Source organism: Canis lupus, chromosome 36 (genome assembly GCF_048164855.1).
Source record: "Canis lupus baileyi chromosome 36, mCanLup2.hap1, whole genome shotgun sequence".
NCBI classification, from domain to species: domain Eukaryota; kingdom Metazoa; phylum Chordata; class Mammalia; order Carnivora; family Canidae; genus Canis; species Canis lupus.
This window is the reverse complement of record NC_132873.1, coordinates 20,129,348-20,145,811: the sequence shown is the minus strand read 5'-3', so window position 1 is coordinate 20,145,811 and position 16,464 is coordinate 20,129,348. Positions and strand designations below refer to the sequence as shown.

The 16,464-nt window shown below is 42.3% G+C and overlaps 1 protein-coding gene across 1 annotated transcript in view; it reads right to left on the bottom strand.

Moving 5' to 3' along the window:
• The window catches only part of MPP4 (MAGUK p55 scaffold protein 4), a 40,656-nt gene extending 26,904 nt beyond the window's left edge, over positions 1–13,752 (bottom strand). Inside the window, exons 1-9 of the mRNA XM_072812651.1 lie at positions 13,525–13,752; positions 11,638–11,728; positions 11,198–11,302; positions 9,762–9,883; positions 5,932–6,009; positions 3,791–3,871; positions 2,499–2,630; positions 1,284–1,365; positions 71–156 (exon numbers count right to left, since the gene is read on the bottom strand). Coding sequence (XP_072668752.1) covers positions 71–156; positions 1,284–1,365; positions 2,499–2,630; positions 3,791–3,871; positions 5,932–6,009; positions 9,762–9,883; positions 11,198–11,302; positions 11,638–11,728; positions 13,525–13,752 — 1,005 coding nt within the window. The remainder of the gene's footprint in view (positions 1–70; positions 157–1,283; positions 1,366–2,498; positions 2,631–3,790; positions 3,872–5,931; positions 6,010–9,761; positions 9,884–11,197; positions 11,303–11,637; positions 11,729–13,524) is intronic.
• Positions 13,753–16,464: the final 2,712 nt, after the last annotated feature.

The following is a 16,464-nucleotide window of genomic DNA, read 5'->3' as shown; positions in this document are numbered from 1 at the left end:
GGGCCAGACAGGCTCAGGTCAGCTGCGGCATGGCACTGAGTCACGGAGAAGGCAAACAGAAGACTGATACCAGAATATGGATCACTTGCTCAGGCTCCAGTCCCTCAACTGAAACTCCATTCACTTCCACCAGTTTGTCTCCAGCATATAACAACCCTAGGCAGACAGGAACACAAAACAGAGTACAAGAAAATGGGCAAAAAACCAGAGGTGTCTACACTGAGGATTTTTAGCAAACTCACTAACCCAAGCATGCTCTAACATTTAAAAATGAACTCTGAAGTAACCATAGTAATAATAATAATGATGATGATGATGATAATAATAATAATAATAATACAGACTGGTTATATTAATGTCCACCCACCAGAGCACAGAGAATTGCATTTTTACACTTCTTTCCTGGGTATGAAGTGATGGTGATACTTTTATTTTTGGTAGCCTGATGTAAAATGAAGATAACACTAAAAGTTAAGATGTCAGTGTCGTGAGTAAATGATAAATGAAAAGGAAATCTTCCAAAAGGAAATGTGGAGAAACGTGAGGGTGGCAATCAAGCCCCAAGAAACATGACGCAAACAGCGGAGTTGTCAGAGGGAGGAGATGATAAGCAGGAGGACGCCGTGAAGCAGAAACCAAGGGCGAGGAAAACTTCAAGACAGTTAGGGTCAACATCAAATGTGCTAGAGAAGTAAAAATAAACTGAGGCCAAATGAAGGGCCGATGATCTTAGCACCTAGGAGATCCTCGGGGCCACTGCTCTAAGAATGTTGGGGTGTGAAGCCCGTGCCAGGTCTCCAGGGCCCTGGGCAGTGAGGACGAGGGCCGGCAGGCCCAGAAATGCAGCAGAGAAAGGAAAGAAATTGGGTTCGTTATGCCTGTTGAAAGGAGAAGGACCAAGGGAAGAGCGGGAGTTGGGAATATAGTGCTGGCTGACCTGGACTTGCATCCTGACTCGAATTGTCCAACCTCGAGCACAGCAGTTACCTAATTTCCTTCCGCCTCAGTCTCCTTTTCTACAGAATGGCATGATAATACTCAGCTGGTTAGGTTACCATGAGAATGCAAACATTCTCCGAGAGAACATTAATATAGGACCTCAGTGAAAGAGGGGGAGAGGATTTTCTGGGATATTTATTTCTTCCTTCCTAGTAACCAAGCAATGTCATGCATAGAAGCCCTGGCCTTGGTTAGGAAGACAGGGGTTTCCCTGGAAAGAAGACTAAATAACTAAGGTTTTCCTGTTTCTCTGGTCATGCTTGTACCCTGTTGCTCCAGCTTACCACTCCTCTCAGCCAGTCCGCCGTGGATGACTCTGGCCACCAGGATGTCCCCTGTCATCTCGTGGCGCTTGATGGTAGCTCCCTGGGGAGAGAGTGCAGCAGAATCCCTCTTTTACCTAACATGACCATTTTTCTGGTAGCATCCCTCAATATAGGTCTGGTCTGGTCAGGAGAGGGTATTTATACCAGCCAGGGCCCTATCATGGCATCAGAAAGGGGAGGCCATTCATTCAACCTTGGCCTACCAAAGTCTCTATCCAACCACATAAATAGAAAAGAATATTTCGATCCTTTCTTTCTTTTATTATTTATTTTTTTAGTTAGATCCTTTCAAAGATAAAGTTCTCACCCATTGCAACCTAATTAAAGAGACTGATCTTAGAAAATCAAATTAATGCCTCACTTAGCTTCCAGTAAATAAAGAAAAAAACCCAACTTAGATAAACACATTGGAATTTAGTAAAATTTACGTACATCAGAAAGCCAAATAATAAAATAAAATATGGGGCCCCGGGGTGGCTTAGTTGGTTAAGCACCTGACTCTTTTTAAAAAAATATTTTATTTATTTATTCATGAGAGACACAGAAAGAGAGGCAGAGACATAGGCAGAAGGAGGAGAAGCAGGCCCATGCAAGGAGCTCAGTGTGGGTCTCAATCCCAGGATCCTGGGATCAGGCCCTGAGCCAAAGGCAGACACTTAACTACTGAGCAACCCAGGCGGCCTAAGCATCTGACTCTTGATTTCAGCTCAGGTCATGATTTCAGGGTCATGAGATCAAGCCCCACATTGGGCTCTGCATGGGGCTCCCTGATGAGCGTGGAGTCTGCTTGGGATTCTCTCTCCCTCTCCTGCTGCCCCTCCTCTGGTTCATGCTCACATACACTTTCTCAAAAAATAAAATAAATAAAATAAAAGTCTTATTTCTCACAGATTTTTCAACAAAGAAAAACACTAAGCCAAAGTCCTTCTAGTGAAAGCATTACAATATATAATGTATCTGAAACCACAGGCAAAAATTGTTAGGACATGCTCTAGCCATTATCATGGATCCCCTCACATTATCTGAATGCCTCAGACTATACCTGTGACCACCGACAAGTATATTTAACATTATATTAAGTAACTACTAGTGATAATTTAGTTCACAACTAACCCTTGGATCACAATTAACCCTGATATAATTCTAACTGAGAAGATATAGTGATTTCCTTACCAAAGGCTGTTGGTTTTTCACTAAACAAACAATCCTCATTGCTTCCTCACTCTCAGGAATATTGTCTGGCAGTGGGGGGAGAAGGGGTTCAAAATCTTTCTGAGCCACAGTGTCATGGGCACTGAGCAAGGCCTGGAAACAGAGAAGGCAAGGTGAATAAAGGTCACACACAGAACACACCCATCTGGAAGACAGTGAACTAACACTCTGTAAGACACCATCACCATCACCACAACAACCAACACACACATGCTGGGCTAAGCATTTTATGTGGATTAACTCCATCTTCACGATAACTCCATAAGACAGGTATATTTATTGTCTCCATTTCATAAAGAAACGAGGCATGGAGAGGTTAAGTGATACATAATATATTCTTGCATTTCCGCTAAAATATATTTTGTCACTTTCTTATTTCCTGCAAACCCATGTAATCCATGGTGCTTTTATAAGCTTGAACTACAGAATAACTTTTGTAATATTTTCCCTAATTAAGGCAGAATGGGAGACAGTAATCAAAACATCCTGCTTGTTTAGTTTGTCAGTGACTTCCAAGGGCCTATGAGTGACAGAATGAGAAAAAGTAGTTTCTTGATTTAGGGTATGATCAGAGAGTTCCCTCTAATGGTCCATTACGTTAAATTTTTATTTCGTTGGGTGGGGAAATAGTCATTCTATAGCCCAACTTGAGACTGATGGACAGAACTTCGCTGGAACTCCGAGAAATTCTCTCAGGTTATCTTGTGAACTGAAAATTTGACTCGTAAATCCCATTGCTCCTAATGCAGATATTCTCTTAAAGGTCTCACTTATTGATAAACTGAACTCAAACTCTGTAAAGTACTATGAGATAGGCTTCTGTTCTACAATCGTATGTTCTTCAAGCAAGTGTTCTTCACATACTTCCTCATTGAGTTAATCATCTTTAGACTATATTTTCAGAACATCTTCACATACTTCATCCAAAACTTAAAATATTTCCAAGTTGGAAAGGAAGTGTACCACCCTGATTGTCTCCCAGAATTTTAGAGGGACTATGGCTTTGCAGGGTGGAAACAAGACATTATGGAAAGTTCTGGATGTCTCCTCATAAATATGGCAGGCTTGGCTCCATGGCTAACAACACAGAGCCAGTCACATCTGAATCCCACATCTTTCGAAACAATCTGTTGGTCACCCATGGACAGTAATAGAATATCTATTCAGAAAGTACATTTCCTGTCACATTTCTTCTTTCCAACATTGCCCACATGCCAGATGGGCATACCTTGTCTATTTTAGCAAGCACTTGCCTTAAAGTGCGGATCCTGGAGGATTTGTCTAAGCTCTTGGATCTCAGGGGATTTAGGAGTTTCACGTAATATCCCCACCACCTGGTTGGTGAAAAAGCATATATGGTAAAATTTTAAAAAATCTTCATCACCTAATTAACGTCATCCAGGCTGAATAACAGATACACTGACTAGCATGATATTGACCTAAGAAAAGCTGTTATTGAAACCCTCTTTTTTAATTTTTAAAGTTGATCAGGGCCAAGGATCTTTCCTTATTCATTCAACTTTACTACAGCAGGTAGAATCGGAGATTTGGGTAGGTCTACACCTCAGTGCCTCAGTGCTGGCATACCACAGTCTTGGAGGAAGAACTGACATAATTTTGTAACATATGTACTAAGGTAAACTCCCCCTAGAGGCACTAAAACAAGTGGATCTTTAAGGTGTTTGAGTTCAGGCTCAAGTGCATCCCATGGGATGCTCCATTCATCATGTGGAAAATGAGAATAGTAATTTATATTTTAGGACTTATTATTTGATTACCAATTTTAATATTTGTTGCTATAAAAAAGTGTTAAACATTCTAATTCTGATCTCTTCTGTTTGGGTGTAGACTTGCTTTCTAAGAGGACATAAAACCTTTCAAGACTTTACTGAGCCCCATGAAACCCCAACAGTCAAACCCCACTACATACAGCCAAATGAAAACAAGCAGTTTACTAAGTTTTACCTCCATTACCTAGAAATGACAACTGAGTAAAATATTATGTATGTATTTTTCTGTGGACAACTGAGAACAGTTTGAATCATTGATTATTGGAATGGAGGGCACAGTTTTTTCTCTTTTCTATTTCTTCTAATATGGTAATAAAATGGATTATACTATTCATCCATTCAACAAATACCTATTGAACATCTACTATGTGCTAGACACTGTTTTCAATGACAGATACAGTGGCAGACAAAAATCCCCATTCTTAAAAAAAAATCCCCATTTTTACTTGATGATAAGGAGAATTAAGAATATAAATAAAACAGGAAGGTGGACAGGGAGTGCTCTGAGGGGTTGCAATTTTAGATAGGGTGACCAGAGAAAGCCTTAGTGAGAAGGTGACATTTGAGTGGAGACCAGAAGATGAGGAAGCAAATCATGTGGATATATGGTCAAGGGCATTACTGACATACAGCATAGCAAGCGCAAAGGGCCTGTGGCAGGAGCATATCTGATTCAAGCAACCACAAGAGGTTAATCTGACTGGAACAGAATGAATAAGGGGGAGGGCAGTGAGTATTAAGTCAAACAGGGAATGGGAACTACATTATGTTTGGCTATTTAAGAACTATGATGTATACTCTGAAATGGGAAGTCATTGGAAGGGTTTGCGCAGAAAAGTGACATGATTTGACACACCTGCAAGAGGATGTCTTCAGTGGCTATACTGAAATAGTTTATAGGGGGCCAAGGGTAGAAGCAGATCAGTGGGAGGCTATATTGCAATTATCTGTATATAAGATGATGATGGTTTCTATTAGGTGGCAGAGTGGAGCTCATAAGATTCTGCATATATTTTGAAACTGGAGCCGACAGGATCCATTGTCAGATTGGGTGTCAAGTATGAGAGAAAGAGAAAGTCACAGATAGCCCCAAAGAGTCTGGTCTGAGTAGTGCAAGAACAAAGAAGTCATTACTGAGATGAAAAAGGCTGGGAGGGGAGTAGCCTTGGTTTTGGTGAAGATCAGGAGCTCAAGGGCCATGTTAAGTTTGAGGGTCCCTGAAGCAAGCATCTAAGTACGATGGAGAGGAGGCAGTTGGATATGAGAGTCTGGAGTTGAGGCAAAGAGCCCAGCTAGAGACAAAAATTTGGGAAACATTACTAGAACAACATTTACTCTTGGATTACAGAGGATTAACTGAGTCTAAGGTTTAAAGAAAAAAAAATAGAGAAATGGACACGTGCTAAAAAATGTTATTTTTTTTGTTTAAATTTGAAGTACTGACCACTTTTCTTTCTTCTATTAAAGCTCAATTAGAAACACTTATGAGATGTAATCATCATCAAACTTTGCCATTAGATCCTTTAATTCATTTAAACTCGCACCCCAAGTGAAATGGCATCACGTTAAAACCCCACTATTCTATGGATTAAAAGCCACCTTACCTCACAGGATAACATCTGTGCATGAGTTGTGGCAGGGACGAGCTTCTTTTCTTTAAATTCCTGGAGACAGTCATAAACCTGCAGAGAGTGACGGGGGGAGAGTGTCATCCTGATAACCTGACTCTTCAGGTCCCGGGCGAACGCTCTGCAAGGGGAGAGGCAGCCTGGGCCGTGGCGTGGGCGGCTGAGTGGCTGTGTGCTGGCTTCTCCTAAGGTGTCTGTCGCTGTCCAACAGGAATGGCCCCGTGATGTGATGAGCACTGGGTGTTGCACGCAACCGATGAGTTATTGAAAACTACATCTGAAACTAATGATGTATTTATTATATGTTGGCAAATTGAATTTAAATTAAAAAAAAAAAAAAGAAGAGATGGATTCAAGTTTGGTGGCTCCCATCCTTCAAGGGCTTGAGTATTGGCTGCCACTGGAAATTGATCCTCCCTGGCCAACATCACTGATAAAAAGAAATTCAAGTGTTTACTCTTGTTAAATTAACAAATGGCTTTTCTAGGGTCACAATCAATAGGGATTTGGGGCCAAAGAACCTCGGTGCTGGGCAACTGCCAGAGCATGTGCTGTGTGGCTCACGGTTCAGCAGAGGGTCTGAACAAGAGCCCAGGCGCATGATACCTGCTTCTCTTTGTTTCCTTTTCCTCCCTTAATCCTCTGGGAAAGGTTCATTTACAAACATTTCAACTTCACATCTACTGACCTGAGGAATTTTTCCATACTGGGATCTAGAATCGGCAGAGGACAGCAAGGCATGCCTAGCTCTGCAGCACCTCCCTTCTTATTTTAGGAACCTGCTTTCTCTTACAGATGGAAGAATGAGGCCCAAGAGGCCAGCAGGGCCCCCTCCTTCCTCCATCTGATCCAGGATGACAGTGCATCCTCGTGCCACCCGTGCCAGTGCCCAGGTTGACCTGGGAGTGAGAAGGCTGAGGAATTGAGGCAGGGCTTGCAGGGGACACACAGTCTGCACAGGTAAGCAAGAGAATCCCTTTCAGTGACAAGAAAACTCCCATTTTGGCTAATCCCAGGAGGAAAACATGCCTGATAGGAAGCAGGTGGGGCATTTTCTTCCCAGCTTTCTTGAGCTTTAATTGACAGATCACACTGTGTGAGTTTAAGATGCACAGGATGTTGATTTGATATATGTATGTACTGCAAAATGAGTACTACAATAGGGTTACTTAACACCCCCATCACCTCACATAATTACGATCGTATGTGTGTGTGTAAGAACACTTAAGATCTACTCTCTAGTCTATAATGCAGTATTGTTATTAACTAGAGTCATCATGCTGTACATTATATCCCTAGAAGTTATTCATTTCATAAGCAATGTTTGTACCTTTTGACCAACATCTCCCCATTCCCCCCAGCCCCAGCCCCTGGCAGCTGCTTTCTAGTCTTGGTTTCCATGAGCTCTGCTTTTTTAGATTCCACCTACAAGTGAAAACATATATTTGTCTTTCTGTGTCTCACTTATTTCCCGTAGCATGATGCCCTCGAAGTCCATCCATGTTGTCACAAAAGGTAGGATTTCTTTCTTTTTCATGAGTAAATACTATCCCATTGTATATTTCACATCTAGGTATGTATTCAAAGGAAAAGAAATCACAATCTCAAAGAGGTATCTGCACCCCCATGTTCACTGTGGCACTATTCCCAGGAGTCGTGACACGGAAACAACCTAAGTGTCACCTAAGTAGGTGACTAGATGAAGAAATCAAGAATTTCAAAACAAGTGCTGTGAGGAGCATCTCTCTGTTCATGCTAAAGATGTTGCCACTTTCTCTTATTTTAAAGAATTGTATTAACATGCATCAAAAGACCGGCCACATTTCACACTTAGCTGAAGGAAACACCCACATCCCAAAAAATAACTTTGAAAGAATCTTTCTTAAAAATAGCATTAAGAGGGATCCCTGGGTGGCGCAGTGGTTTAGCACCTGCCTTTGGCCCAGGGCACGATCCTGGATACCCGGGATCGAATCCCATGTCGGGCTCTCGGTGCATGGAGCCTGCTTCTCCCTCTGCCTATGTCTCTGCCTCTCTCTCTCTCTGTGACTATCATAAATAAATAAAAATTTAAAAAAATAGCATTAAGAAAACTATAATCAGATAGTAGATGTTACTGTACAGCACATGGAATTTTAGCCAAATTTTAAAAAAAGAAGAAACCTTCAAGATAAGAAAAATTTAAGATACCTAAACAGAACTGTAGATATCTCACTTCCTGACTTTAAGAAACAAAGAGGAATAATTTTTTTAAAGATTTATTTATTTATTTGAGTGAGAGAGAGAGAGAGAGAGAGAGATGGAGTGGGGAGAAGGGCAAGGGCTAAAGATTCTCCAAGCAGACTCCCTGCTGAGCTGGGAGCCCAATGCATGGCTCGATCCCATGACCCATGAGATCACAACCTGAGCCAAAACCAAGAGTTGGACGCTCAACCTACTGAGCCACCCAGGCACACCAAAGAGGAATAATTTTTAAAAATATTTTATTTATTTATTTGACAGAGAGACAGAGAGAGAACATGAACAGGGGGAGAAGCAGGCAGAGGAAGAAGAAGCAGTCTCCCCACTGAGCAGGGAACCCAATCTGGGGGCTCAATCCCAGGACCCTGAGATCATGACCTGAGCTGAAGGGAGATGCTCAGCTGAGCCACCCAGGAGCCCAGGAATAATTTTTTAAAACCATTTTTTTTTTTTGTCCTGAGTTTTCACTTCAGGGACAAATGTTTATAGACCGATGCTCAGGGTGCTGCCAATGGCCATGTGTGGTGGCCTCTTTGTGATCCCAGGGTCCTTTGAACAAAAAAAACTGGACTGGGGGAGGAAAGAAGAACTGCCATATTCTTTCCCACCTGAATTCAGCCTTTGTAAGCTGAGAGGTTTGTGTAGCTCTTCTCTGAGGACTGCTATGATACTGGGGTTTATAACAAGAATTATGTATTTGGCCCTGATTCTGGCTCAGAGTTCTTAAAATCCTTGGAATTTCCTAGGTGAGGAAAGGACAAAGATGCCCTTTTTTATGTTAATGAGGTGAATGTACCTAAAGTTGAGGGCAGGCTGCCAGGAGAACCAACCATGTAATTAGACTGTTGGAATTTTCAGTTCTATCCCCACCTCCACCTCCGGGAGGGAGAGGGGCTGAAGGTTGAATCAATTTCTAATAACTAATGATTTAATCAGCCACGCCTATGTAATGAAGCCTCCAGAAAATCCCCAAAGGACTGGATTTGTTAGAACTTCTGGTTTGTGGACTTGTGGAAATCTAGGGGATGGTGGAGGGGTCATGGAAGCTCCACACAACCTACCCACATGCCTTGCCCTATTTATTTCTTCCATCTGGCTGTCTCTGACTTACATCCTTTTATAATAAACTGGTAATCTAGCAAGTAAAATGTTTCTCTGAGTTCTGTGGGCTGTGGCAAATTAATCAAACCCAAGGAGGAGGTCATGGGGACCTCTGATGTATAGTTGGTCAGGTTTATAGATGATATAGTTGGTCAGATGTACAGATAGCTGCCTGGGCTTGTGACTGGAATCTGACATGGGGGGAAGGGGCGGCAGTCCCCTGAGACTGAACCCTTAACCTACAGGATCTGATGTCATCCCCAGATAGTGTCAGAAATGAGATGAATTGCAGACACCTACTAGTTTCCCGACACCCATGTGGGAAATTCTCAGAACACAGAAAAGAATTGCCTTCTAAGAACTTTTATCAAGTTGAAATTTCCTGTCAACTGACTGGTGGTAGAGTTGGGTGAGTTTTCAGCTCCCACAGTAAGGCAAAGGCCTCCAGGTCATCGGATGCTCACCTTTAGCAGAGCCTGCAGCCACGGGGAGTGGAGAAGATCGTATAGGAGACACACTCCATTCACGTCTCGGCTGTAGAACAGATTCAGCTCTTGCAGCACAAGCCTCAAGATCTGGGAGAGACCTGGAAAAGGGAGAGGACAGAGATGGGGTGGCAGGTGGAGGTGAAGAAAGGCAGGTGTAAGTGTGAAAGGCAACTCAGACAGCTGGGACGTGCCAGGGGGGCTCCTGAGGAATGAGGATGGGTTTCAGGCCCAAAGCTCTGGTTCTATCAATGTGTGAACTTCAGAGAGTCCTCCAACTTTCTGAAACCCAGTTTCCTTGTGGCAAAATGAGAATATGCTGGCTTTCCTGCAGGGCTGCTTCTAATATTAGATGAAATAATAGATCATAGTATATACAGCAATATTGCTTTCCCTTCCTCAATATTATCAGCCTTTGGTTTATCCCAAAATTATCCAGTTCTTTTCTGGATTTTCCTTCTCTAATTCAAACATAGTCATTTGTCTTCATCCTTTCTGAAAGTTCTTATTGAAAGCGTTGTTGAAAAACTCTAACTGCCAGGGTGCTTGGGTGGCTTGGTGGTCAAGCACTGGACTCTTGGTTTCATTTAAAAAAAATTTTTTTTAAAGATTTTTATTTATTCATGATAGAGAGAGAGAGAGAGAAAGAGAGAGAGAGAGAGAGAGACAGAGGCAGAGACACAGGCAGAGGGAGAAGCAGGCTCCAAGCCGGGAACCTGACATGGGACTCGATCCCGGGACTCCAGGATCATGCCCTGGACCAAAGGCAGGCGCCAAACCGCCGAGCCACCCAGGGATCCCCTGGACTCTTGGTTTCAGCTCAGTCATGATTTCAGGGTCATGGCATTGAGTCCCAAGTTGGGCTCTATCCTCACAGGAAGTCTGCTTGAGATTCTCCCTCTACCTCTTCCCCTCCCCTTCCTCATGCTCTCTTTCTCAAATAAATAATAAATTAATTAAAAAAAAAAAAACAGCCCAAACTCTAACTGCCAATAGGTTTTTAATGCAGATCTCAGGATTCCAGTGATTAAAGAACCTGAACAGATTTTAGTGAATGTTGGATATTTTGCGTGATTTCATAGGCATTCTCTTTCTTATAGCGATATTTTGAATGTGAAGAAGTTGTGAAGTTCCAAGTTTGAATAAAACATTGTGGGATAAGAGAAAAAAAAGTGGTTCTGAATCCACTGTGCCAATTTCTTTCCTTCCTGACTTGAAAATTGCTTAGACTCCTCACTAATAGAGGTAGTAGGACACTCTGAAGTGTACAAAACTTCCTTAAAAGAATCACAATATTAAAAAAAAAAAAGAATAACAATAAATCTATCAGAATCCCTGTCCCAAAGTTTGATCTCATATCTAGAGTGATGTCACAAGGCCTCTCTGGTCTAGAGAGGAGTCCTGGCACCACATACCATTCTCCGGATTGGTGGCTGTAGAGGGCTTCATGTCCTGGTCCAGTGGGTCTGCTCTTTGTCTGACTGTATCCTTCTTGCCCAAGCTTTCAGTGGAATTCAGCCCTGGGAGCAGACCAGTAAACAGCACACAGCTCTCTCAGTCACGCCGGCTGCCACTCTCACACACTGGAATATGTTTTCAACAGCATTTATTGAACAAATCAAGCACTGTGCTACACCCGGGGACCCAAACCAAACCAAACATTTGCCCTGTAGAGCCCACTCTCTAAATTAACCACCCCTACGAGAGATCGTTGCTATTTCATGAAACACTTCACCCACTCTCCTTTTTTAACAAGTGACATTTATTTCTCATCTAGGTAATTTTACCATCCTTCAGAGCTCAGAAGAGCCTCTTCCCTGGCCTGACTCCACTTATGTGCTCTGTTCCCTCTCACCGCACCCACAGTCCTTCGTGGCACTGATCACAATGGCAAGAGTCATGGTTATGTTTGAGGCACACTCTTGGAGGTTATTTTCTACATGAAGCTTTAGGAAGGATTAATTTCAAGAAACAGAAATCCCAAATTATAGAGGCTGAACAGGGTAGCAGTTTAGATCTTGCTTCTGTAAAAGTGTGCAGGCAGAGACAGTTCAGGGTGGGTAGGGCAGCCTTGCTCCATGAAATGCTGAGAGAATGGGCTCCTTCCAGCTCGCTGCTCTGCCGCCCTGGGGTGTGGTGTGGTTCTCATCTTCTTGCTCCAAAATGGTGGCTGGAGCTCCAGCCATCACCTCTACTTTTCCATCAGCAAAATGGGGGTTAAGAAAGCAAGTGCAAAAGGAACGTGCTCACTGCTCTTTGTGGAAGTTTCACAGAAGTTACCTATGCAATGAAAACTCACCTTTTGCCCTGGCATACTTCAAAATACCTCACTGGACTTCCATGTTGCTTAAAAAAAAAAAAACAACTTATAATTATTAGAGCCTAGAACCCAACGTTTCTTTATTTATAAACATGAAGTATTTTTGCATAGTTTTAATATATATTGAATTTTCTGAAATGCTACTACGGTAATTAAGAATTGAATTTGCTTTGTTTTGCTTGGATTTTATCAAGTTGTTCACTATTTCAGAAAATCACGTCAGTAATGGTGGGGCGGTTTTGCTTGATACACCTTCCACTGGCTTGTTCCCTTGCCTTGTTTTAATATCCTACCCTGCTACTGGTGTTTCCTGGGATCACTTTCCAAACAAATCATTTAAGGCATCACTATAACTCACCACTATCAGGCTGTATCTGTGTTTGCATTCAAGGCTGCTGCACCCCTGGTGGATTTTTCTCATAGGTGCAAACATGTTGTTTCATTGTATCTTTTGGTGTAGCGATATTTCATATTTACATGTTGAAAGATACAGTGTCTGATTGATGACATTTATTTAGCATCTTTTTATTATTACTAGGGCATGATACAGATGGATTTTTTTTGAAGTTGTAAGTAAGTGTAGTTATTTGGGGTTTCCCCAGAATCAGACACAGGACAAAGATTCTAGTGGGATGATTTGTTTGGAAAGTGATCCCAAGAAACACCAATAGCAGAGTGGAATATTAGAACAAGGCAAGGAGGGAAAGCCAGTGAAAATGTGTCAAGCAAGTAACCACTGTGGGCACTATGGAGCTTAATCCCTTGGGGGAATAAGGGACAAGAAAGTGGGGGTATTTATACACCAATGCTGCCGGTCATAGGTTGAGGGCTTTTGCAAGAGAACATTACTTCTAGTCTTTCTAGCCTGCTACATGCACACTTCCAGCTAGTGAGTGCACGTACTGGTAGTTCGAAGTTGGCCTGGAATGCACCAAAATTGTAAGAACCAAGGGTACAGGGCACCAACAGCATTTGTTAAAGTAGGATAATAAAGGATAAATCGGGATTTTTTTTTTTTTAAAGGAGTATTGCAAGTTAGTTGTTGGAGACTGGGATATTGTGTCTGATACGGTTGAGGACTGCTGTTTAGAATTTAGACAGATTGTGGAGTTGAACCAGGGAGGCTATCTAGAAAAAGACAGATCCGTATTATGTTGTCTCTAAATTCCCAGTGAGAAGGGCAACACGGAAAGCTGTTACAGAATTTTAGACAACTTTCCCATACACATTCAGTCACACTGAAGTATTCTGGTTTGCTAGATCCTACCGAAACCTGGTATCACATGCTTTTGCCATGCCCACCACCACCCACCCACCCTGCCCAGCCCCAACAGAGTTAGGTTAAACCCTGTCTTTTTCCCGTGTTCTAGTTTTTGAGCCTCTGTGGAATCATTTAGCACAACATTTGCATGTATGACTCACCTTCCTCCCAAGAGAGGAGCACGTGTAGGGTAAGGAATTGAAAAGGGAGGTGGAGCGTCTGCCACCACAGAAGTCAGAGCAAACAGATGGGTCTGACACGTCATCATATTCAGGCAGCTGCTGGACAAGCTGCCCCAAGGGTGGTTCCCAGATTACATCCTTAGAGAGGAAGTGCAGATTAAACAAGCCAACTGCCACTTGTGCATTGTAAGTAGGGTGGGCCGCCATTCTTGCACACTTAATGCCCAGGTGCCAGGGTGTGCAATTAAGCCCATCCATGCAGCAGCTGCTGGGGGCACCAGACTGCGCATTCCTGAGATGAACTTATTTGTGAGGGAGATTTACAGATAGATGATTTCTACAATGAGTTTTAATCATTAAAATAGTTTCCAATAAATCTAATGCTAACTCCAGGGTTGCAGATAACTAATTCCTATGTTCTAAAAAGCTCATGTTGACCAAAAGCTCCTCACCCATGGAGGCACAAACAATAATTTTTATCTCCACAACTTAGGTGAGTTCTAAAAACGATGGTTGTTGTCAGTTTCCTGGGACAAATCTGCTGTGGACTGAACTGTGTTCCTGCAAACTCAGATAGTTGAAGTCCCAACCCCACTGTGCTGCCAGCATTTGGAAATGGGACTTTTGAGAGATATTAGGCTGAGATGAGGCCCTGAGGGTGGGACCTCCATGATGGCATTAATGCCCTTGTAGGAAGAGACATCAGAGAGCTTGTTCTCCATCAATCTCTCTGCCAGGTGAGGGTACGGTGAGCAGAAAGCTCTCTTCAAGCTAGGAAGCAGGACCGCACCTGAACCCGCATGCTCACACTCTATTGGGCTTCCAGCCACCAGAACCGTGAAGAAGAAGATCTGTTGTTTAAGCCACTGAGTCCCTGCTATTAGCTCAAGGTAAGCCAAAAAGTGAAAGAAGGAAACCTCAGATAATGGTTTTCCCTCTCTCCAGTTGGCTTTGAAAAGTATTGCAATGCTTCAGTTCACAATCTGCTTCACAAGTCTCTTCCACATTAATCTGTTCAGTGTCCGGCTTCTGTGCGGGTCACATCTGCAGAGGGTCTGGAGAGTGCATCTTGTGCTTTCTGGTTCACTCAGGAAGCCTCAGCACCTGCAGTGGGGCTGGGCTGTCTCCTAGTTGTTGAGAAGGGGCAGAAAAATGGGAGCCCAAAATATGGAAGTAAAAGGCTGAAACTTCCCCCAAGGAGTTCAAGAGCTGCTGGGACTTCAATCTTGAGCTGGGAGCAGCTGGACTCCGGAGGCCTGTGCCCTTCCTTTCTTCCCTAGTCTGGTTATATTGACTTCAACCTGCTTCTCTATCAAACTTTGAAATCAAGGGCTGAGATCTTGGAGATATCAAAAATAACTTGTTTTTCAGATGAGGAATCTGACATTCAAAGGGGGTATTTGGTAGAGTTAACAAGTTAATCAAAAGTTTTCCTCTTGTTTCCAGAACTAGCCCTGAAAAATGCTTGTGCCTGGCAAATGACTATAACGCCTCCTTCCTGACTTTTCGTGACTTCCGGACAAACTCTGTCAGTTAGAATTTACCTATTTCTGCTGTCATGAGAATGAGAATTCATGATTGAGGCTGCAAATAAATAAATACCATATGCAATTCTGGACTAATTAAGTAACAGAGGATCACCAGTTCTTATTAACTGAGAAGCTGCACTAGTGTTAATGGACTCCTAAGGAATTTGTCCTAAATATTACTTTAAAAATCAGTATTTCCACGAATTTTAAAAAATGTAGTGATTACTATTAAATGCCATACCTACCCCCTACCCCTATTAAGCTCATTTTTTCAAAACAATGCTATTAGACAAAGCCTGAGAAAGCACTTGAAAACTTAGTAAGTAATGGCCCAGCTTCCTCTGGGTCAAAATGCTATTGATCAGGACTAGGACAAATATTCAGTTTTACTCAGTCTGTGTGACAACTCATTATTCCATACTTAAGAAATGGTTTCCCAAAGCAAAATCTGTTCTTTCAAAATTACAGAATTCTCCATATATCTTGGGTTACAATGAAACTAAATGATTCGAATTAAATTACCCGGAATTTTATTTGTAGCTATTAAAAACCGACAGAAACACAGACATTTATAGATCTCTTCTGGTAAATGAGGATCATTTGGCAGAGTCTCTTACCTGCAAGACTGCGTACATGCAATGCTGCTCCTATCCAGAGAAAAGGTTTGGTAGAAAATACTAGTGAGCTATTAGCTGCCAAAGTCACCTCACTGTTCTAAAATCTCTGCACATCCTCTTTGATTTAATCCACAGAAGCCTAACCCAGCCTAACCACTAAGTTACTTGTAAGCTTCCCCTGTCACAAATCTTAAGTATTCCTTACACTGAGAAGTCTAATTTTCAAAGGTTGACTAAAGACAACCTTTGCCGTGGCATTTTCTTTCAAAATGCCACCATAGTTAACACCAAAATGTTTTTATTGACCATTCCATGATGACACCCTACACCACAGTAGCATTGTTAATGAAATGCAAAATTGTGAGATACCAGAGAGTAAGCAATTCACCTTACTGTCTCATGTTATGGTGAGAATGGAAGACCCTTCAGCTAATAATGAGACCTGTAAAAAAGTTCCTTCTGGAAGGTTCCCTACGAAGTGACTGTCTTGAACCTAATAGTTACCCATTCTCTACCTCAGATTGGAATTGCTTTATTTGAAAACTGTATATTGCAGCGAGGGGTAGGTGGGAAGCACACTGGGGAGTAGATATCCCAGAATAAAATGAAAGGGTACTGCTCACAGCAGGGCAGAGTGTAATAAAGACCAAATGGCCATGCTTAGAGGTTTATCAAGCTCCTTCACTCAAAATTAAGCAGATGGCCTTCCTTTGCTTTCCACTGTTGATGAAGATGCAAGCTGGGAATGTGGTACATCTGTGACCATTTTGAGC